At 38.6% G+C, this 23,253-nt stretch overlaps 1 protein-coding gene across 10 annotated transcripts in view; it reads left to right on the top strand.

Annotated features, from left to right (window-relative positions):
* Positions 1–23,253, top strand: part of UTRN (utrophin) — a 386,042-nt gene that overhangs the window by 289,926 nt on the left and 72,863 nt on the right. For all 10 annotated transcript variants that reach the window (XM_071549382.1, XM_071549384.1, XM_071549380.1 and 7 more), the window contains 4 exons: positions 10,981–11,249; positions 13,546–13,692; positions 14,977–15,055; positions 19,927–19,987. In XM_071549382.1, the coding sequence (XP_071405483.1) occupies positions 10,981–11,249; positions 13,546–13,692; positions 14,977–15,055; positions 19,927–19,987 (556 nt within the window). The remainder of the gene's footprint in view (positions 1–10,980; positions 11,250–13,545; positions 13,693–14,976; positions 15,056–19,926; positions 19,988–23,253) is intronic.

Below are 23,253 nucleotides of genomic sequence, written 5' to 3'. Positions count from 1 at the left end.
TTGCTGGTTCTTCCATACAGAAGTTTGAAATAGCAGATTCTCTCCTCAAAAGCATCAAAACCTTTCAGCACAAATTATGCCAATGCATAAAATGTTACAAATGTAAAGTGTTCATTTTCTAGCAGTAATTGATATCAATGACTAGTCACTGTTGACTGGAAAGTGCAAGAACAACCTTCAGATTATAAATTGCATCAGAAATTCTTGTTATCTAATCTATTGTGATGGCTTATGATTATTATTATTTTGTGCTATACCAATGGCAGGGATAACAGTATAGCAGGGAATTTGATGACTATGATGAACTGCATAGTGTTAACGTCCATGGTCTGCAAGTAACGTGTGCATGTCTGTGACGTAGTCATCATATTCAAAAACCAATGGGAAGACTCAGAGATGTGCATTGAACTTACTTTCCTCTTCCTTCTTCACACTCAATAGTTATACAGATTTTATCTTTTGAGCATGTAGTGAGTTATTCTTGGTTACCAGCCGAACTCCCACCCATCCACACTCTCATGTTTTCCACCTCATTGGAATGGGTGCAGGAGATGGGAAGAACAGGAGTGAGAAAGCTCATGGGTTACAATAGGCATCAGATGGGTCACAGATGCAGAGCCCTTACAGAGTACTGTTGTGGGCCAAACAGGTTTCTTTTGGGGAAAACAGACTATTGCCATATCAAATAAATAATTAAATACTAATTTGATTAATAGTGGGAAACAAAAAGACAAACATGAAAACCATGACTTTCCTTGCCCCTTTCACAGGCTCAACTTGATTCCCTCATTCCTGTCTTCTCCCTGCCTTTATTGTAACTGCAGGTCACATTCAGAGAGGCAACAAATGGTGTGGGAGGCTGGGAAGGTGGTGAGTCCACAGTTAGCCTAGCAGAGTTTCTCTGCTGCTTCTTTCTTCTCGCATCTTTCCTCTGCATGGGATCTCCATGTGGAATATCTGACCTGCCATGGAGTTGTTCCTCCTCCTTTCACCTTGATGTTCCCTCTGCTGTTTCTCCTGTTTCTTCCCTCCTCCTCTTTCTCTGGTGTTTCCTGGTGCTTCTTAAATACGCTTTCCCTGAGGTGCCACCAGCATGGCTGAGTGCCTCAGGTTAGACGGGAGACATGCACACATCACTTGCAGACCATGGCCTCATCTGTGCTCTATGGTGGCTGGACTGGAGTCTGTTGTCCCACACACAGGGCAGCACCAGCCTCTTCTCCCAGAGATACCCATGAAGCCCCTGATGCCAGCAGTGGGCACTCACACCCCACACAGAATGGGAGGTCTACACTGTCTGTAGTCTAATAGACTTTCAGCCCAAAAAGTGTTTTCAAATCATTTTCTCAGATCTCATATTAATAATAAGCTGTCATTTTCCACCCAGGACTGAGACGGGTAAATTTTTTCTGACAACTAGTACTACCGATCTCCTGAAAGCTGCATCTCTGAACTAGAAGACAGCCAGACACACACAATTTTTCTTTTGAGTAACTATTTTCAATGAAGGCTGTGGGTCTGGGCTTAGGTTTACTTTTAAAATGCTATTTTTGATTTGTTTTGTTTTCTCCCTGCCTCTCGATCACTGGTGTTCTCTGCAGTTGATTAAAGTTATCTGGTTAATTTTAGTGAAGTATACTTCATGTTAATAAAGAGGCAGGAGTGTGGTTTTGGAATGTAAGCTGACTGTCTTTAAAAATATTGACAAACAGTACACAGCACTGTATAGTCTTGATTTGAACATTTCTTTGCCTGTTTGGTTTTTTGGTTGTTTTTTTTTTTGATTGTTTGGGGATTTGTTGAGTTTTTTTCCCCCATAGATGTTTTCATGCCAAGAAAGGCATTGTTGCAAGGGCAAGGAATGAGAGAGATTTCCAAGAAAAATGATAAGAACCAGTTTTGAACTTGACTGACTGAGATCTCTTTTAAGAACCTGTGCATACACGCATTCATTCAAGAAAATATTTGTTATAGGATACCCTTATGGTAACCCATTACTGTCTATAATGGTTTTGTTAATTTCAAATATATCCCAAGAATGTAAAATCAGGTTATGTGTAAGCTTTTGTTTCTTCTCTCCCATGGTTGCCATGCACCTCTGTGTTGGCCTGCTACTGTATCATGTACTACCTGGCACATTCAGAGTTCTTCCTCTTTCAGGAAACTTCCTTCTAAGTTAATTATTTCTGTCATCTCTCTTTTCTTCTGTTTTTGTTTTGCCATGTTTCTGTAGAGAGGCCCCATGACAAAGAAAGCAAGCTTCACAGTCTTCTTGTTTTTGAGCTGCTTCAGCATCCAAGTGGAGCTGATTGATAAGCCAGCAAATATTTTTAGATCTATATGACATAGTTACAGCTGGATTCTTAAATCCATGTACTGTTAGTAAGGTTACAGGCCATGGAAAACAAAAAGGAAAGCAGAAATAATATTTTCTGTCCCCAGGGTTCTACAAACTTATGATATGACTTTGCTGAAATTCTGTCCTTAAAAGTTCACTCAAGCAGTAAGGGAGCAGAGACAATTTTTTTAGAAGATAACATAAATTAACATCTTAGCAGATTACCCCGGGCTACTACACTGATTCTCATTGCAACAGTGAATGTTGTCCAAGTACTTCAGTAGCTTCTAGTTTTCTTAGGACAATTAGATTCCTAGCTTTGAAAGCTGCTGTTTAGTAGCATGGGTTCTTATGATAAACACAGTATTTAAAAATAAAGACTTAACCATCTGTTATCTTCTGTTAATGGAAAGTGCAGAAAGCCCCATAAATCACAATCAACCATGTTAATGAAAGAAATATATTAATAAGTATTAGTGAATTGCACGTATATACTTTAGTTAGACTTGTGGACACATAACATACTCGCCTGTTTCAGACATAAATAAAAGCTGAACTTTTTTGCTTCCCACCACTGAGCACATTCGGGTAAGCCGTAATTTTTCACTTTTGCAATGAAGATCTCACTGAAAATAGGCAATTTACTGTTTGCTAATGTAGCAGACAACATTTCTATTCCAACCGACTGTCTGTCCTCTAGCTATCACACATCACTGCAATGATTTTTTTTTTGCCTCTGCTGAGCAGCTGGGCAGAGTATGAAGTCTTGAGTGTGAAAATTAGAAGTGCTTGGGAGAACAAAGAGAGTATGGCCCACTGAGTGTCAGTGGAATCGTGCCTAGAAACTGCTTACACTGTTTTGTTACTGCCTCTGTTTATGTTGGAGCTCATTCAGTTGTGACTTTTAAGAGTTTCTTTCTGAGATTAGAGAAAAGTGCAGTTATTCATAAGAGAATCTCAAAGTATGTGTTTCTCTCCTTTTCAAACAGGTCTCTTAGTCACTCTACAAGTTAATCCACCTCAGTAAAGCCTTGAAATTCTTCCTGTAGAGTCTACATAATTGTTGCTTGGACTCATATTAATAATATTCAAGGAAACTGTTTTCATGTGCTTACTGGCATGGAGTGCAAACTTTGAGGATTTTAAAGCCTGATTTTTACTAGAACCAGGCTGGCTTGAGTTCATAGTGGTTAATTTTATTATAGGTTGGTTGGGTTTTTCAGGGTCCTTTTAGGGTCTTTTTTCCTTGAGGACCTTGGGATATAAAGAGAGTTGTATATATTCTTGACCTGTATGCTCTGTTGTGTCCCAGTTTTACCTGAAATACAGGATGCTTGTCCAGGTGGATGTTTTAAAGTCCTGTGTGTGGTTATGATAGGGTGCCATTGGGTCAGGGAGCCCTATCTTTTGTGCTGCCTGACTTGTCTATTTTCTGGTTTTATATTATCTTGGAATAAAATGGATGCCTCTGTTTTGCTTTGAAATGCTGTTACAGGACATATGTCTCCTGCAGTCTTCCTGAGGAGCTACCTGCCATATGTGCAGTGCTAGAAAAACCAATCTTTATTGATCTTTGCAATAAATAAAGGGCTTGTTAAAATCTGCAGTTGCAGTGCTTTGAAAAGAAACACAGGATTAATTCACAGAATCACAGACTATTCTGAGTTGGAAAGGACCCACAAGGATCATCAAGTCCAACTCTTAAGTCAATGGCCCACATAGGGGATTGAACCCATGACCTTGGCATTATTACAACCAAGTTTTAACCAATTGAGCTAATCTCAGGGTCAATTCATTGCTTGCCTAGAGTAACTGAGATTCCAGTAATACTTTTCTTTTAACATCAATTGGAAAAAGACACTGCTTGGTGATGCTGTAACAATGCTGTTATATTACCATTTTTCTGGTACTGTGGCTGGAGCAGACTAAAAATTAATTCATACCTGGTTTATGAGCAATGTAGGCTTTGGGCTTTCACTGTGCATAAGTGTTGTGAACTTGCTTGGGATCCCACCATTTATTAATGGTTGGATTGTGTTGCCATGTTCATAGCGAAAAGTATTATGTGCGGTTTGTTTATGTTGACCAATTGCACTGGTTATGCTGGATAAATAGAAGGTTCTCATGATTGCTGTGATCTTCGTTAGTTTTCTGGAGATAGATACTATGGGACAACTTAATTATCTCTTTGAACGGGAAGCTGCTTTGTTTTGTCTTTCCATGTCTTCCCCACCAGCACCCAGTGGGAAATACTGACAATCATTCTTAAAGAATGTGTATATATGATGGCATTGTTCTTAGTTGTCTTTATCTGGAGTCCATACTCTGGGCCCTTTCCGCAATTATTAATCATTCATGAAGTTAACAGTTTCCTTTGCTCTGCTTTAGCAATTCTGTCTTCTGTAGACCAAAGGTAATTTGTCTTTTATCCTGAAGAGGCTTTCCTCATTCACTCTTTATTTAATTGCATCTCTCTAGTTTGAAGAACTCCTAGTTTTGATAAAAGAATACCTAAATGGGCAAAATGAAAATGGCTGTGCTCTTTGCTTGTTTTAACTAACTTTGCAATAGCTATTTGAAGAGGGGGTGTGCTGGTTTAAAGGGAAGCCTGCAGGAGAAATGAACCCAACACAAAAGAGATTATAAATCAGAGTTACAATTTAGTAATAATATTACAATAAATCCAATGGCACAAAGAGAAATTGGTTTTAACTCACAAACCCCAGACGTATGACCCAGCACCCTGGGGCACAAACCCAAAGGGGTTTGTTAGCCCCTGTGCTGAGACCCACATGGTTCCCCTGAGTCCAAAGCAAAAGGAAGTGAAAAAACCTGTCGGTGCAAATGACAGTTGCAGTCTGGTGAAGGGTGGTGGTCGCAGTCTGGTCGAGTGTGGTGGTTTCCTCCTGTCAAGGTTCTGATCCTCCTCTGGTCCCAACAAGTGGTCCCCTGAGGTCTTCAAACCCCAAGATTATGTACCCTCCAGCCCAGGTGGGAGCACCCAGTACCTCCCCCAGGGCAGAGAGTCACACAATGGGTAATCTGACTCTGAGTCAGGGGGTACTTTGGAATCGTTGATGGCCCATAAGCAGACATGCCCCCTCAGGCTGGGTGTGGAGGTGCTAATGACTCCCTGGAGGGGAGTTATCAGCTCTTATCTCACAGACTTCTTTAACAGCTAGCTCACAACCTGAGGAGTCGGGTGTGCCCTGGGCAGCTGCTGCAAATGGTCCATTGTTAACAGTTCATGGGAAATGAATAGAGGGTGTAGGATACATAGCTTTGGTCACACCCACACAGTGATAAACTGGTGCCACCTGCTGAACTAGGACAGGGGGAAAAAGACAACATGGTGGGTGGTGGTTGGGTGCTTGGAGTCTGACTAATTGCTGCATTTCCACATTAACCAGTTGGTGCTTATTCTTTAAACTTCCTATTGCCATCCCATTAGAACTAAGTTTTCTGTTGGGATTGTTAGAAGCCTGGAGAGTACTTTCTCTGGAGCAATTCTGAAGACTTCATGATGCAGTGATAGCACTGATTTTGGTTCTTCTGCTTAGGAATATGACAATGTGCCATTGTTCCTATTCAAATGCTCTGAAAGTTTTCATAATGATTACAGTGCTGTGTCAACCATTGTTTTTTGCTGCAAAGACCAATTAAACCAAGGAAGAGACAGCGTTTCACATAATGGGAGAGGGAAGGGGCATGAAATCATCTCCAGTTCCAGTGTATTTTATTAAGAATATAGCAAAAGTGAAAGAAAATTATTGTAATTTTGGCAGGGTGGATCACTAGTTTAAGGCCATATAATAAACATTAGGCACAATTGCTTAGAACGACTATTTTGAGATCTAAAACAAAGTTTTAAGCAAGAAGAATTTTCTGCACTTGTATTCTGCATATATGTAAGCATGCAAGGAAGCTCTATGCTGTAAAATTCAGGCTTGAAAGTTTTCCTTCAATGGCACTCAGTGTTTGCTAGAGATACAAAAAAGCTGTTGGTGGTTTGTGGCAAAGAAAATGCTTATTAAAATTAAGCTGTTTTGTCACTCCCACCCCCCCACCCCTCCCCACTACAGAAGCAGCCATTTTTTCCTGCTCTTTTTCCCTGACTGAAACCTCAGGTATTATCTTTCCTCTCTGGTAAATAGATGGTCCAGTGAATATTGACTGTTCTCACTTTCTGAGCAGCTGCTGAAGTGAACATATTGTAACAAGTACCATTAAGAAAAGGGGCAGGGGGAAAGCTGATCAAATTGATCATTGAAAAGACTTTATATTAAGTAGGAACAAAAGAGCAACAACTATTGTGTAGAATTTCTTCACAGCAAAAATGAATTCTGTCAGTCGGCGTGTGTATTGACAGACTGGTTAAATGAATTCCAGGGCGGTCCTGTGGTGTAATGGTGAGCACTCTGGACTCTGGATCACAAGGTCATGAGTTCGAGTCTCAGTGGGACCGTCCCCTGGCAGTTCAATGCCTCTCTGCCATCCGATCCCGTCACATCTCGGATGCTCAGCAGGGTCAGCCCCGGTTAGTACTGGGTGCTGTAGACAGTCCTGAGGACTTCACTGTCACTGTCCAAGCTTGCTCGACCGTGGCAGATGGACCTCAGGACTGAAACAGTGGGGCCAGTTCTGCGCACACTGTGCCTCACCTAAAAAATCCACTGTGCAGGCTGGAAGGGCATGTGGGGAGAGCCCTTCCCAAATCTTCGTTCTCAAAGTTTGGCCATACATACATAAATGAATTCCAGACTAATAAAAGAAAACTCTTACTGTTAAGACACCTTTTTTGAAATTTACACTTCTATGCTATGCAACCTTGCTGTGCAGTATCTTGAAGAATGTGGTCTCTGCTTGGAAAAAAGTAATGTGTTGCTCATTAATAAGTTGGGTTTTCACGACAGAAAACGTAGTTATACAAGATGTATTTCTCTTAAATGAATATACGCTGAATGGTTTTATAGCTCATAAAGGCACATATTTTGCTTTATTTCCCTAGTAAATGTCTTTTTAGAGCAAGTTTACAAGCACTTCCAAGGCTTCAGTAAAATAAAGCAGCATTGCAATAAATTAATATTTTTCAAATACTATATGTGGTAGTTATCCTTGTGCAATGACACGGATTTGACAAATGGTTTTAGAATGTGTTTGTTTTCAGTTCTTTTGAGATACTTGTATCTCCCCAGTCATTCTGGAATCAATTTTTGCCTCCCAAACTAACTGACTAGTCTGTCATGTGTAAAGTTGCTTTGTTTCAGCTGGCTGGACAAGTAAAATCAGGCTATTGTTCCCCTCTTCTAATACCAGAATCACCAAGCTTGGAAGAGACCTCAAGATCATCTAGTCCAACTGTTAACCCACCATCACCATAATCACCCCTGAACCATAACTCCAAGTGCCTCACCAATGTATTTATTGTTACAGCCACATTTTTTTCTTACTGCTTCCACTAGAGTGAGAAGCACTCATTGAATCTGTTGTGTCAGTACCTTTAAGATCAGCTGAAGAGTTTTGCAAGATTTCAGCTCTTACTAAAGCTTTCTCTGAGTTCTTTGTCGAGTGATTGATCTTTTTAAAAAACCTGCTGATAATCTAACTTAGAACTGTTCAGGCTTTGCAACATTTTACTCTTTTAATGCAGAATTGGTAGGTTTTGGCTCTGATAACAGGTAAGCAATAATGAAACTGCATGATGTTGGATATGAACATCAGATACAGCTTTGCATGTATCTCATGTTCACTGAGTCCAGTTTCTGGATATAATGTTCCCTATAGCCACATGTTCAAGATACCAACAGAGGAGGCTTTCTTCACAGGGTCTGAAATTTTCTGTCCTCTTTCAATGAAGCTCAGTATTGCCTTACCTTGTGTCAAGTATTCCAACCCTAGGTGTCCCTAATTCTCATTTATATTCTTTCATCTTTTATTACTGAGGTCTGGTTGTCCTCAGCTATAGCTGTATGGTAGGATGCCTCAACCTGTGAGATAACCTATGGTACTAAACTTTGCCACTAGGTGCAGCTTGTGTTCACAGTCCCTTTGTCACTGGACTGTAGTGGATTCTCATTCATCGATTAATGTTTTATCAATCAATCAATCAATTAATTAATTATTCTCAAACCTGATTAATTCCAGAATTACTTGTGCTAACAATTTCTTGATCTTTATTCTGGTCTGTCAGTGTTGTAAATTGTAAGTTACTGCCACGTCTTTATATCCCAGAGCTACATTCTTTGCATCTAGTTAAGCATTGCAGATTTTTTTCACAATTATTTCACCCCAAGTTCCTCTTCTGAAATACCTTCTTGCCATTGCAGTATCCCTAAGCCTGGGTATAATCTCTGCTTTTGCAGGCAAAGTATACATAGGCAATGCTCTCATGTGATAACTTATGACACACAAGTCACTGAAATATCTTGGTAAGCTCAAAATATCTTTTGAACCAGTCAGCTGCACTCTTTCTTCAAATGGGTCTCTCTCTTTCGAGGTCAAAACTTGCACTGCCACCTGCAGCCTAAGTGTGTGTCTGCCTTGGTGGTGGTGGCTCTTGTTGATTGCCCTTCCCTTCTATTCTGCTCTGGTTACCGTTCCTGGGATGCTGTTTCTCCTACACAACCACTTCTCAGCAAGATCCCTTGTGCTTTTGGGCAGTGCCCTGGCCTCTCTATGCTGACAAATATAATGCAAAATGTGCATTGTGCATTGCTTTCTGTTTGTTTTGTCTCAGATGGCATCTGGATTGCATTGTTGAATACTCTTCTAATATTTGTAGTCTAGAATATATCAAGATTAGTAGGGCCTAACAAGATTTGGGAAAAAAGCTTCAAAAGAAAAACCAAAACAAATATGTAGAACTGGTGGACAGAAACTCTGGTTTTGATCCAAACAGCTCCCTGTTACTTTTATATCTGAGAAAAATATGCCTACCCTTCTCAACTACAAATTGAATGTATTATAATGTTTTCTTTTGTTTTAATTACTTGCAATATGCTTTTCTATATTGAGTGCTATGGAACAATTGTTACTTCACCAGAGGCAAAGTAATTTTTGCAACAATAACTGTGCATTTACTTTGACATTCACAAAAAGTTGTTTCCCACACCATTTTTTGTATGATACACCCTCACTCTTCTCCAGCACATTAGCAGCTCCAACTTTAGTCAGTTAAAATGATTTTCAAGGCAGTCTATCAGTAAATGGAAGATTGTATGTCTCATGTGACTTCTGATAAAAATGATACTTCCATCTTCATGTGTTTGTATATAATTTATTCATAGGCAACCCTTGAATTTTAATCACAAGAATGCCATGATAAACCCTTCCTAAGGGTTTTATATAGGACTGAGTAGAAGGCCAATGGGCTTAGTTTCAGTGTTTGTCATGTCTCTCTCCCTTCTTTTGTTCTCTGGTTTCTGCATTGTATAGAGTTCCCTCTGCTTACTTGTCTGCCTGCAGAACCTTAGGTAGATGGGAAATCCTCTGAGACTTGCTGTGTGTTCATCATTACTGAAGCAACTCTTTGCTGATGAAGGAAGCTCTCCACAATTTTTTCAGCAAGTACTCTCTGAGCAATAGACAGCGGGACCTACTGGGGATATTTTAGAGTGTTTTCTTTTTAGTTTTCTGGCCGTCTGGGTCTTGCTCAGTTTCAAACTGAAGACCCAGAAAAAAGGCATCATGTTTTCTTATTGATAGATCACACATGACTGGTATGCAGAAATGGAGGTGAGAGAAGTCACCAGCTGATGGATTTGTCAGTTCTTCGTTTCAAAGAGGGCTGGTGTTGAGTTCTGCCCAATGTTCTGCAGACTTACCAGGGACCGGGGATTTCAATATAAGCAATTTACTGAAATAATCAGTATCATCTCCAGTGACTATATCCTGAGGTTGTGTATGTGCCTGCTTTAGCTTTGCTTGCTGCAAAGACCAGTGGCAGGTGGTCTTTGTAACTTGAATGGGATTTTCATGTTTGCTGGATTATAAGGGATCCAGACACAAAAGCCTGAAAATTGTGAGTAATAGTGTACCATAAGCTTAACTCTTTTCAGTCAATAGCTTCATTGAACATTTTAAATTTGGGAAACCTATTTACATTGGCCCTTTAGGACTTTGGTATTAATGCAGAAAAACAGATGTAAAGTTGCAGGACCTATCCCCACACTGTATTCAGTGTACCCGGGTTTCAGTAGTGGATTTGAAGAGACATCTTGGTGGTATTCTGAAAGTGATGGTAAGTGATCCAGGAACAAAGCACTGTTCTTGCTCTTTTTACATGAAATGGTCCACAGATTCTGTGCAGTTTTCAGTAGGGAAAAAAAGACCTTTTATTTCCTTCCCCTGTGCTTCTAAAAGTGACAAACCAGCAGTAAGCTGCTTTTACTTTGTGAATATCTTCATGTATGAAACTCAGGAATATTTTCCTGTCTTCTGATCAAGCTTATTTTGTCAGTAGGAGTCGTTGAGGTTTATTTCATTTGTGGCAAGACAGATTTTCTTCTGCCTTGTACCTGCTAAAGCAAATGGTCAGTTGACACTGGACTTACTGACTGTCTTGACTCTGTATCTCAGGAGCACTGTCTGTTTAACTAGACACAAATAAGAAATAAACAGTGTAACTCTTTTTCCCTTTGCAGAATTGACCCCTGAGGAGAAAGCCATGAGGATTGCCAAAGCTATGCGTAAGCAGTCATCAGAGGTAAAAGAGAAGTGGGAGAACCTAAATGCCAGCGCCAGTATCTGGCAGAAGCAAGTGGACAAAGCATTAGAAAAACTGAAAGACCTGCAGTGTGCCATGGATGACCTTGATGCTGATTTGAAGGAGGCTGAAAATGTGAGGAATGGCTGGAAACCTGTAGGAGACTTGCTCATAGATTCATTACCAGATCACATCGAGAAAACTACAGTAAGTGTGGAACTCCTGGGAAATATTTAGCCTCTGTGTGTGTCAGACCTGTACATTCTGCTACCTCTGGTCACATTAAATATGTACACACTGTATACTTAAATATTCATGTGCAGTTTAAGGTGCTTTTTAAAGACCATATCTGAGGTCTCAAAGTCCATGTGTCACATTCACTGTGTTGTCTGGGATTGCATAAGCAAGCACATGTGAACAGCAAGCTAACAGGAGTGTATAGAATATAACATTCATTAAATGAAAAAAATATATTCAAGGAATGAAACATTTTCCTTCTTGAAACACTGTGTAATCCATAGTTTGGCCTTGGGTTGGTTTGGAGCTGTGCCCAGGTACTGGAGCATGAATCAGTTGTCATTCCAGCAGCTGATGGTAGGCTGTCTTTGTAGTGGTGAGCTGTCGGATCTGTTGGCCATCATTTATAGCCTTCTTGTTAGGAACAGTTACAGCTTTTTCAGTGATACAGAAATGTATACATAGTTTCAATTCCTATTTCTTACCTTTCATAAACTTCACATGTCTATTCTCTGGTTTAGTTTGTATGAGTGAATATTTGCATTTGCTTTTACTTTAGCCTGGCTTCACATCAGGAATATTTCAAAGTGAAGAACACATACTACCATATAATGTTCTTGCTGCCCAGGTTCCAGGCCACCCACACAGCGCTCAGCATCCCCAAGGCATGTCTGCCCATAATGGGTAGTATTCCTCCCCTGCTTAACTTCATTGGTGGAGTAGGGATCCAGTAATGCAGAGCTCCCCAAAAAAGGAATATCTTCTGATAACGAGGAAAGCTGACTGGAAACAGTACAGTGCTTGGGGAAGTTCCTGAATATCAGGGATTCCAGGAGAATATATGGGCATGCACATGAAGATAGAGAAAATTGCTGTTTTGGGCAAATTTAGCACTTATCACTAAGCTTGTGTTTCCCAAACACAACTTTTAAGCTTAAAAATGAATATGGCAAAGCATTACAGAAGACCCTGGGGTTGTGTACCTGACCATCTATGACTTCAGCATGGGTTGCTGGTGTTAGAAGAATGAAAGGCCGTGTGCTGTGACCAGTTTTCTGCAAATATTCTCTCTATGCATACACAGCCTGTGGACTCCCAGGGCTACATTTCACATATATCAACATAAGCACCCTCATTCTCCAAATTTTGTTGTTACTTTCAAGGTTAATGGAACTCAGATCTTTAAAACAAAGGCAGTCAAAGCTGAGTTATATCCAGACTGCTGTTGATTTGAGAAGAGTGATGACTGTCTTCCTCCCACTCTTGTATTTTAATATGATATTAAAGAAAGAAATAAGATGCTGATGCTAAATAGCTCCTTGTTCTCATGTTAAAAAGTGATTTGTCATATCTCAATAGCTTTTTCTGTAGAGTAAAGCAAAGTCTTTCAGATTTTTGTTGCTCTGGAAAAACTGAAACATCTGCTGAACTAATAGGGGCCTGCTGGCTCTCCAAAAGCTCAATGCTTCTTTCCTGCCAGTATGTTCCTTCTGTTTCTGTGCCTGTTGAGAGTGATTTTTGAAGGGAGGTAAATAATTGAATTGTCCTAAGAAAATGCTTTTTTTTTGGTGTTGCTTTTGGCTTGTTTCATGATGTTTAATCAAGCCATTTATAGGTTTGGACACTTAACTGCTCACAGCAAGAAAGGCATTGGACACATCTTTTTAACTGTAACTAAAACTTGCATCAATTTTGCCTTAATACTGTATTTAGTTCTATTTGATTCAATAAACCTTTTACTTCTTTTTAGTGATTGTAATAGTTTTACTGTCTGGTTCTAATCAGGTAAAACATTGTACTCCTCCTCCTTAGAAGATAACTTTCTTCATGCTTTGCTAATTCAATAATAGTTTTTAAATTGAATTTTTGTCAGCTGCTTAATACTAGAAAGCTATAGCTACTGAACACAATTTTTTCTTAAGAACACTTGGCAGGCTGTATGCTGCTAAAGCTCCTAATACAGCATTGTGTATTTCCTTTTACAAAGAAAAGCTTTAAAGCCATACAGCACCACTAAAAAAATAATTTAAATTGTTTTAGGGACACAGTTTTCTTACAGGCATTTAAGCAAGTTTCATACTGTTTTTCTTTAAAGATTGATATGAATGATATAGTAAGGATGTTGAAGGGAGTGATCTTTCTTTGCTAAGTACAGTTGTTCAGTGTAAGCTGACACAATGGGCTGGTCAACACTGGGTTGAGTTTGGTGGCTTTTCTGCTGCTCATATGTCAATTGGACATAACTGTAAGTTTCTTACCCTTTTAGGCTTTTAGAGAAGAAATTGCTCCCATCAATTTAAAAGTTAAAACAGTGAATGATCTGTCCAGTCAGCTGTCTCCACTTGACCTTTATCCATCTTTAAAGATGTCTCGTCAACTGGATGATCTTAATATGCGTTGGAAACTTTTACAGGTATTCTGAATATGTACAGTAGATGTGGGGGGAGGAGTACTTCTTATTCTGTTTTCTTTTAAAAGATGCATTATTACCATTTGTTTATTAGTTCGATCACTAAGGAGTTACTGTGTTGGTAGCAGAGCAACAAAAAGAGGTGTCTTTTCTTCTGTAGCTTGACCAAAAGCTTTTCCTTTCAAGGTTTTTTCAGGAGTTCATTGACACAGGAAACTGCATTAAACTCTGGAGATTAGTGGGAATTATTTCTGCATGCTTTTTTGTATATCTTATATCATGGTATTTTATTGCATAAGTCTGGGTTACCAAAAACTGGTGCTAATACTTCTGTTGTGTTTCTAGCTTGTGTGAAAGGTTTTTTACTTTGGCTTTGAATGTTCAGTTTCTGTAGGGGATTTCACTTAAAGTGTCTTAAGTATTAGTAAAGCTATAACAAGATATGAGCTATAGCAATTTATCTTTACAAAACAGAAGAGGATATGCTGTGAGAGAGATTCCTATTGCTTACTTATGGTTATTGTGCTTAAGTGGTCTGAGAAAGGTAAATCAATGTACCTGATTACAGTTCAAACTCATACATAGTTTTGTAGTGAATGATTTAATGACGATTCTTACATCAGTTTAAAATTTGTTTATAAACTTTGTTTATCACTCTTTTTCAAAAATTTCATAGGAAACACTCATCACATCTCTAGAGAGGGTAGTGGGAATGAGTTTTCAAAACCTGTGCACCAGTTTCTGAGCCAGTAGTTCTGAATAAGTTGCTCCGGAGAGGCAAAGCTATTAATGTGTCATATCAGACCTTTCCTTTGCTCTCAAACTGAGTTAACCAAGCAACCAAACTACTGCTGGGTGTGCTAGTGCACTTTCAATTAATAAACTGGGGGGAGTCATGTCAGCCAGTCAAGCAGTGTCTTCCAAAGTGGTTCTGTGCTGGAAAGGCAGCTGTGAGATCATTACAATCAAATTGAGACCTGCTGACTATGAAAATGTGGACAACAGAAAGGTTGGGAGGAGGTCAGCAACTTCAGGAGTTGGCTGCAGTCACCGTGAAACTACTATTGTTTGTTATTGATCTACGCTTCTCACAGAAGAACTCTACCTGATATGAACAGGATTTTCATTAAGTAAATGAAAGAAATTAATGTAGCTTTGAATAGATGGATGTCAAATGAGTGACACACAAATTAATTTTACTAAGAATTAATGTAAACAAGTGTTTTTCTTATGGCCATAGTGTTGCTAAGTAAATGCAATGCAAATTTTGTGTGTGTTTATATGTAGGTGTCTGTAGAGGATCGCCTTAAACAGTTACAGGAGGCACATCGAGATTTTGGGCCTACATCACAGCACTTTCTTTCCAGTAAGTTCTTTGAATTAATAGACATATGAGATATGATGGCCTCTTCAAACACTGACTGATCTTTCCTTCAGGTTTCCCTGTGGCTTGAGGAAGTTCCTTTTCTGTATTCCTATCTCTCTGTTTTTGTAGGGGTGTTTTATCTTCATAAGTCCACTGACATTCTCACTAGAGTGCTTCCCACTGTAGTATCTTTCTGAGTTATCGTTGTGCCCTGGTTGCTTTATTCTTTGTCCTCTGCTGCAGTGTCTGACCTGTGACAATTCCAGAATCTTTGCCTGTTCGTAAGCACATCTTTTCATCCTCTGCCAGCTCTTTCCTGTGTTCCTTTTGCTTCCACACTTGCTGCCTGGATTCTTTCTTTGGCAATAAAGACTTCATGTCATACATTCCTCGAACTTCTAATAAAGGGCTGGGAAAAGCAAACATGCATCACTTCCTTGAGACCTATTCTTCCATCTTTTTCTGTTTAACGAAGGTTTTAGAGGTATAAATCTATGGTCTTTCATATAGTAAGAGGGCTCAAAACAGATTTGACATAATTTGTTACAAATAAATAGGTTGTGATATCAAGATTCATATTGATTTTCTGATGTTCTAGCCTACCTGCCATTAGCAAAGCTAATGAGACAAAGTGCTAGCCCAGTCACCTCTCCAGTTTTTAACTGAGGGCTTCAATAATAAAGATAAAATTATTACAGGAGTTGAGAAATCAACATAAAAATAAGCAACTCTTTCCCAGAGATTCTGAAGTATTGTATGTCACTATATAGCTAAACAGGTAATACAATTTCAAACAATACATAAATCTTGATTTTTTCCCTTGACTTATGTGACAACCATGTTCTTATTTTAAATTGACAATTAGTTTTTCAGTAAACAAGATGCATTGTATATAAAATATTACAGCTGTTATGTGAAATAGATATTCCCAGAGCCACTTTGCCCTGTTTTTAAATTAACAGAACAAGCAAACAATTTTAAAAAGTATGTGATTTATTTATTAATTAAATTAAAACAGTATTAGAAATATTGCATACTGTTGCCACAGTGGCTTTGTAGCTCTTCCAATCTCGAACTTGTAACCTTGACAGTAAACTGATGTAATAATTTATTAAAAAGACTATAGGTATGGTGCTACCTTTGGCACTGTTGAGGAATGCCAGATTAACTGTTTGGGAGACTACTCAGTCTAGTCTGTGTAAATAAAACAGACTAGGAAGCAATGTAGAGAAGATGCACTTTCTCTTACTCTAGCTGGTTTGAGAAGTTCCTGACTTCACTGCTGTGTCACTGTTAAAGCTGTTCTGTTCACCTCTCCTCACCTGGGCCATTGCAAATGTTCTGGTGACTGATCTGGGCAGGGGGAGAATCACATGTAAAGCTTGCCAGGTAAGGTTGGCTGGCTTTGTTTACCTTGATCATTTCCTAGATTTGGCTTACAGCCATGTCACAGTAAAAAACTGCATTCACAAGACTGAGTGGTGAACTGACTTTGCTGCAGGTTAAAACATTCATAGAGTCATGTCCAAAGAGACTGTGCTGTGCCTTATCAGCCTGCCTCAGCCGTGCTCAGGGAATCTTCTCCAGGCTTAAGGAGACATTTGCTTTGTGTTACATACTAAAGTAAAAAAGGGAAACCTTCCAGAATGCATGTTGGTATATACCACAAAGAGCTATAGCCAAGTAACACAGTTTTGGAAAACCAAATAATATGCAGTTATCCTTTTAAACTATTTGTTGAAAACAACCTCTTCCCGCCACAAAAACTGTGACAAAAGCTTCTTTATTAATTTAAAAAAAAAAAAAAACAAACAGCAAAAAACCAACAACAAACCAAAACCTTTTTTAAGAGCTTCATGTAAACAGTTTAAGAACGTATATCTACAATTTTTTATAAAGTCTATTAAATGAAAGCTGGGGATAGTAACTTCAAAATTAAAGAAATAAAAAAATCATTACATCTGGAAAATTTAATATTTTATCCTGGCAGGTTGAAAGACTGTGTATTTTAAATCAAAATTTTCAAACCTTTTTAGCAGCAATAAGTGATTTGTAACTGTGAGGAACAAGTAGAGTAGTAGTCTGAATAAGACAATCTCAAACTCCTAAAACTGAGATTGATATATATGTATGTGCAAATCTTCATCTCCAAAGTTGCACTTTTGAATTATAGGGCAGGTTTTTATCTGTGCTTATCTGACAGCACCTATTTTACACTTACCTCACATACCTGTTACTCTTCCTCCAAGTCCTAAAAAGGGAACTTAGCTTGCCATCACACCACTGTCAGCTGACTAGGTCCTAGTTATCATTTAAACAGTAATTTATTCTAGCAAACCACATATTTCTACCTGTTTATCTGATTCATAAAATAGCCCAAGTTGAAAGGAATGCACTCCAAAAGATCACCTGGTCCAAGCCTTGGGAATGGAAGCCTAAATGACATCATCCAGCACCCTGATTCCAGCCCCTTTAGTCCAGTGATTTAATCTCTGCAGTGGCTAGAAACATTTCAGTACTAAAAAGACACAGTGCAGCATTTGATGCTGCTGTTTGAGTTTGTGGAACACCAGTTACAAGGATTCATGCAGATCATCACTAACAAAGTGCTTCAAAATATTTTTGAATACCAGCAAACAACATATTAGCCCTTCCTAAAATGTTCTGTGATAGGAGCCTAAGGTAAAGCAGTATTAGTAGGCCACTACAATCTCTGATCCCTCTTTTTGCTGAGCTATTTTTTCCTCTCTCTTCATTGGGAGACTGCATATGTTGATTTTTTTTTGGTGGTTTTGAGATAGAAGGTAAGCCCCTTGCAAGTCAGTTACTGATCAGTAGGTTTTATACATTTCTAAAACAGATAAAGGTAAAGAATCCTCATAATACATTATTCTTTGCAAAAAGATTGCTGTCTCCTGCCTTTGGAAATAGTAACTTGGTTTTTCTGTAATTAATTTGTTTTCCAAGGCTGATGATCCACTTCTATCTTATGTTTTTGTGTACTTACTAAAATGAATCCTTGAACATCCACAGAGTGCTGACTCCATCTGTTCCCTAACAAATAGTCAGTGGCCTGATCCAAGCACCTCTCAGCCATACTAATACCTGCAGGCCTGCTAGTGAGTGCCAGAATTGGTAACTACTATGTTATGGCAATGTCTTACAAGGGTTGTTTTCAAATAAATAGAGTATGACTTGGTCCATAGTAACTATTAATTTATTTGATTACATTGCTTAGTCCATATTTGTGTCAGTGCAGAATATCTGTATCTGTCATAGCATATAAATTGTAATTGAGCAAATTCTTAGCTGACAGAATTAGTCTAGTAGTATAGAAGCTACCATAGGTGCCACACTGCAACACTAGAGACTGAAACTCTAAAGCTGATGGCCACCTTCACCTATCTCATGGATTATATATATTTTTTTTCAGAATTATGAATGCTTAAGGATTATTTTTTAGTTAGCTACCTCTGTCTGAGCATTTAGCCTTTATTAGGCTTTTTCTTTACTGGGTAGCTACCTACCTCTTTATTGCAAGCGTTATTTTCTTCTTTAAATTGTTTAGATGGAATTTTCTCTATTTTTTCCTATAAATAATGTGGTTTACTTTATTCTTGTAGTTTCCCAAATATTCTTCTCAGTTAGTCTGTCTTTTCAGTACATGAACATTTCTTAAATTATAATCCATTAAGTTTTGTGTGGTGCAGGAAGAGGTCATGGCCATTAAACCCCTCTGGAAGCAGCCAGCTGGTAGCAGGGTGAGACCTGCCTCTGTGTAGCTGCAACAGCCTATGGCGCTTACACAGCTTGGTACCTTTTGTTCTTTTTTTTCTTTTTCCCTAAAGAAGTATGAGCTCTAAAGTGGGCCATGCTTGCAGAAAATTGCATTAATTGAGAGTTTAATTACTTGCGATCCAATATGGATCAAAACTGTGTTTTTTAATTTTACCAAGGTTTGAAACAGGGGTGTTAGCACCCAAGAGTAGGCACTCTGTCTCGGAAGCATTGGCGTATATGTGCAATATAAATTCATCCCATTGTGTTGGTCCTTTATTCCTACCTGTTCTTTCAACTCTGCTTCTACAGTGAATCTAGTGAAGTGAGTTTGTTCCATGATAAAACCCTAATCACCCAGGGACTAGTCTGGTAATTTCTGGTAGGTATGTGTACCTGTGGTTTTTCAGTAAGTAGCTGCTTTTCAGTTGTGCACCAACAGTCCTGTTGGCCTGAACATTTTTTACCCTTTTATCTCCTGAGATCTTTAGATAAGCATGGTTGTAGTATCACGTTTAACTTCATGGCTTTTTCAACTCAGTGTGCAGAAGGCTTCTGGTTATTAAATTCTGCAAAGATTGCAGCTGTTCAGCAAGGAGTGCAAAGACAGGTTTTCATGCATTTTTTGTTGGCCATACAGTGTTAATCAATATTAATTTAAGTTGCAAATAGAAACTACATGTTGTACCTAGTAAAAATAAGGTTGATGCTTTTTTTCTTTTTGTCCTGTTATAGTAGTGGAATAATTTATTTTCAAAGGATAAACTGATAATAGTTTTATAGAGGTGGGAAAAATGTTGTCTACATTTTCTGTGAATGGATGGTTTGCTGGCTCAGAATTTATTATCCTTCTTTGAAATAGAATCAACACATTTGTTTTATTTCCGCTGTGGCATCAAATAAATGTCTGGTATCATCTTGATAAATTGCCATAGTTTTCTTCTACCAATTTTCTAATTACTGAAAATAGTCTGGGAAATTTTAATTGTTCCCATTTATTATGACCATATTAATTGTAAAATAAATAAAAGATAGTTAGATGTTTTTAATTTGACAGGTTTTTTCTAATAACTGCCCTCTCTTTATTTCCTTAGCCTCAGTGCAGTTTCCATGGCAGAGATCTGTTTCACATAACAAAGTGCCCTATTATATCAAGTAAGTTTGCTTTAATTTTTTTTTCCTTAAGCATAACTGATGGTCTTATCACCATAGCCTGGCAGAAAAACATAGGGACTAAGTAGTAGCTAGAAATGTTACCAGGAGTTTCTCTATGTGGCCTTGTGCTGCTTATAATATGTAGTCACATTTATTGCTTTGCATGCTGTATAATTTAGAAATGTAAAAAGAAATCAATGACAAACCCTAATTAAAATACTCACTCAATCAGATAGGAAACAGCAGAGACACTCCAGTATAATACATTATCAGTGTTCAAACTAGGCTTGTTCTTATGTGTGTGGCTCATCCAGAGTATAAACCATATAAGCTGAATAAATAATGTTTTTAAAAATGCAAAGTTTATAACTGTCTTGGTTTGAGATAAGCAACTGCCAACCCCCCCAGGCACAGAGAGAAAAGCCTCCCTCCTAACACCAGGGATTTCTGCAACCTCTCATTCTCTTGCTCATTCTCAGTCATGAGGTGCTGATTTCAGGATCTTTTCTACTCCTCGGAGAGGCTGCTGTAGTTCCTCCAAGAGGTGCCTCTGCTCCTCCCTGAGCTCAGCACAGAGTTTCTCCATCTCCTCCTGGTGTTTCACAGCCAGTTCAGAGATTTCGCTCGTGGACCTTTTTTATTATAGCAATCTCCTCCTTTCTTTTTTCTTTCAACTTCTCCTGGTTCTCCACTTTATCAAATTTACACAAATTCTACTGTCTTAACTACACATTACTTAAGAAGAAGCTTATTCCCCAGGGAGACAAACCCAAGCAGAAAGGAGAGACCCAGAACAACACATTTTACTTTCCTGAGGTACCCTGTGAGCCAGTGGTGGGCCTGGTCCTCTCCATCCCCCCTGGGGCAGCATCGTGTGTCCTCCCAAGAGGAGGGCTGAGAAGCGACTGCCTTAACCACTCCCACACTGGTTCCTACTTCCCTGGAGATGATGTCATAATGTGGTATGGAATACAAAATTACTGGCTAGAAGAGGTCAGCTGTTAGCTCAGCCCAGATATAGCAGAAAAGTGGTAGCTAATATTTATTGAGCCCATTCATCACTTTATGCAAAATTCCTTTGAAAATAGATGTGTTGACTGTCCTGTCCTTTACTTTATGGAAGTTTTTATAGTGCTTGATATTAAGGTAAATTACACATTGAGGTAAATATTTACAAAAATTATGCAAATTCCTTGATTGCCAAGAGTAGTGGTTGAGATACTTGTTATGAAAATAATAAGGAATACATAGTAATGGAGGTATGTAGGTTTTGATGTGTTCTACTCAGAGCAATCCATAACTTGGCTTCTCCTATTCTATCAGCTTTTATTTATGTACTGTTTGCCAGTTAAAGGTCAAAGATTGCAGCTTTGAGAGAACAGTGCTTTGCCAGAGAGGTAAATGAAATTTTAAGAAGGTACAGTGTATGGTAAGTGGGAGTCAGAGTAGTTCATTTTAGACTGAAGGGAAATCTGTGTTGAAATGTTATCAGTTTGAGTTTGGGAAAAGGGCAGATTTTTTAAGTCTATAGGATGACTGTGAGTTGGACCTGAAGATAGTTCATTCTAAAAGAACATAAGGGAGGTTTTTTTGCTATTGCATATTGCTCGTAAACCTGAGAGGCACATTTTGTACTTCAAGCGATTTATGAGTACTTGAGAGCTTTGAAAAGCAGGTAACAGTAAATCTGTGTCGATCAAACCTGTTATCATTCTTGAGGTGTGACAGTTGTTTTAAAACTGTCACATGAAGATTAATTTCTTCAAAGGGTCTGAGTAGGTAACGACAAAAACCAAAAACCTACTGTGAAGACCCTTGAATTCTCTATGAAAGCACTTGTGCTTCTGCTGAAATGTTTTGCAGGAGGCAACAAAAACTGTGACACACTGGAGAAGAGGTTTCCACCTGAGTGGAAGAGGAGAGGGCAGAAGTTGGTTGAGGAAGTGCACTCACTGCCCATACTCAGGCAGAAGCACAATTAAAATGGTCACACCTAAAGCAGTAATTCAAGGAAAATGCTGAAGTAGCAGACTTCAGAAAGCAAGAAAACTACTCTAAGCCTGTCATATTTTCTTATGGGTATCTCCTTAGTGGACAATTTACTTTCCTGCTCTATCAGAGCCAAGAGCTGGAGTTGGGAGGGTTTATTGGGTGTGAGTTGGCCTGAGAGGGTTCTGTGGGGCTCACTGGTACATTCAGAATTTGGGAACAGAGATAGAAACAGATGGAACACACTAATGTGAACGCTTGTGATCAGTGCTGATCAAGGCAAAGATTTTAAACTCGAGTATTTCACATGAGTATCCTTTATTTCATTTTTAATAGGTTCTTTTGAGTTTCTGAGCATCTCTTCCCCCACCACAACCAAATTTCAATTTTTGAGAATTTTTTTTTTTATCATTGCTAGCTCAGAAGAAACTAAGTCTTTCCAAGGTGTGCCTGAGGTACAATCCTGCAAGCACATCAGTTGATGGCAAAGCATCCACTTGTACAGTGGGCTTGCTTTGGTGTTTTGGTGGCCCTGGAGCTAGACTGGGGAGTGAAGCCAGTTGGGGCTGAGAAAGAAACTGAGTATCTTTCAGAAATTATTTTAATGGTCTTGCACTGGAAGTTTGTAAGGGTTGGAAGTGTAGCACAAATGCCTGGAGGGTCGAGGTCTTTACAGTAGCAAAGACCAGTGTTTTATTTTCAAGATGGCTTTAATGAAGTCAACAGGATTAACTACTGCATCTCAAAGAAGACTTTTCCATTAATCTTTCTCTCCTTTCAACATGTGTGCTGCTGAAGCAATTTCTTGATTCTTGTGTCTTGAAAGACAGTGATGGTACGTGTAACTAGTAGGATTTATTTATTTTAAAAATCTTGAGGATGAATACTGAGTTTCAGTAGCTTCACAGTCTGAAAAGCAGACTGACCTTGGCAGTTTCCTGCATTTTATTTTTTACTGATCTAAACATTGTTTTCAGCAGCAACTAGATAAATCAGAGAGTTGTAAAAGATAAAGAAGAAAAGAGCTGATTCTGAATTTTATTTGCTTTTTTGTGATCAGACTAGAGAGTACTTGTGGTTTTAAATACCCTTTTAAATCTTTCTCTCTTCCTTAGTCTCAGACATAGTTTAAAGAAGAGAGAAAAACAAGAGAGGAAAAAAATACAAAAGACTTATTGTGTGATTAGTGATGACATAGGTAATATAATTCAAGAGAACAGTCAACAGGATTTAATGGTGGTTATTTATATAGAAAGAAATGCTAGGAAAGAGGGAAA

The sequence above is a fragment of the Pithys albifrons genome, chromosome 2 (assembly GCF_047495875.1).
Source record: "Pithys albifrons albifrons isolate INPA30051 chromosome 2, PitAlb_v1, whole genome shotgun sequence".
NCBI classification, from domain to species: Eukaryota; Metazoa; Chordata; class Aves; order Passeriformes; family Thamnophilidae; genus Pithys; species Pithys albifrons.
Note: the sequence above shows the minus strand (reverse complement) of the source record. Positions and strands in the feature narration are given on the sequence as shown.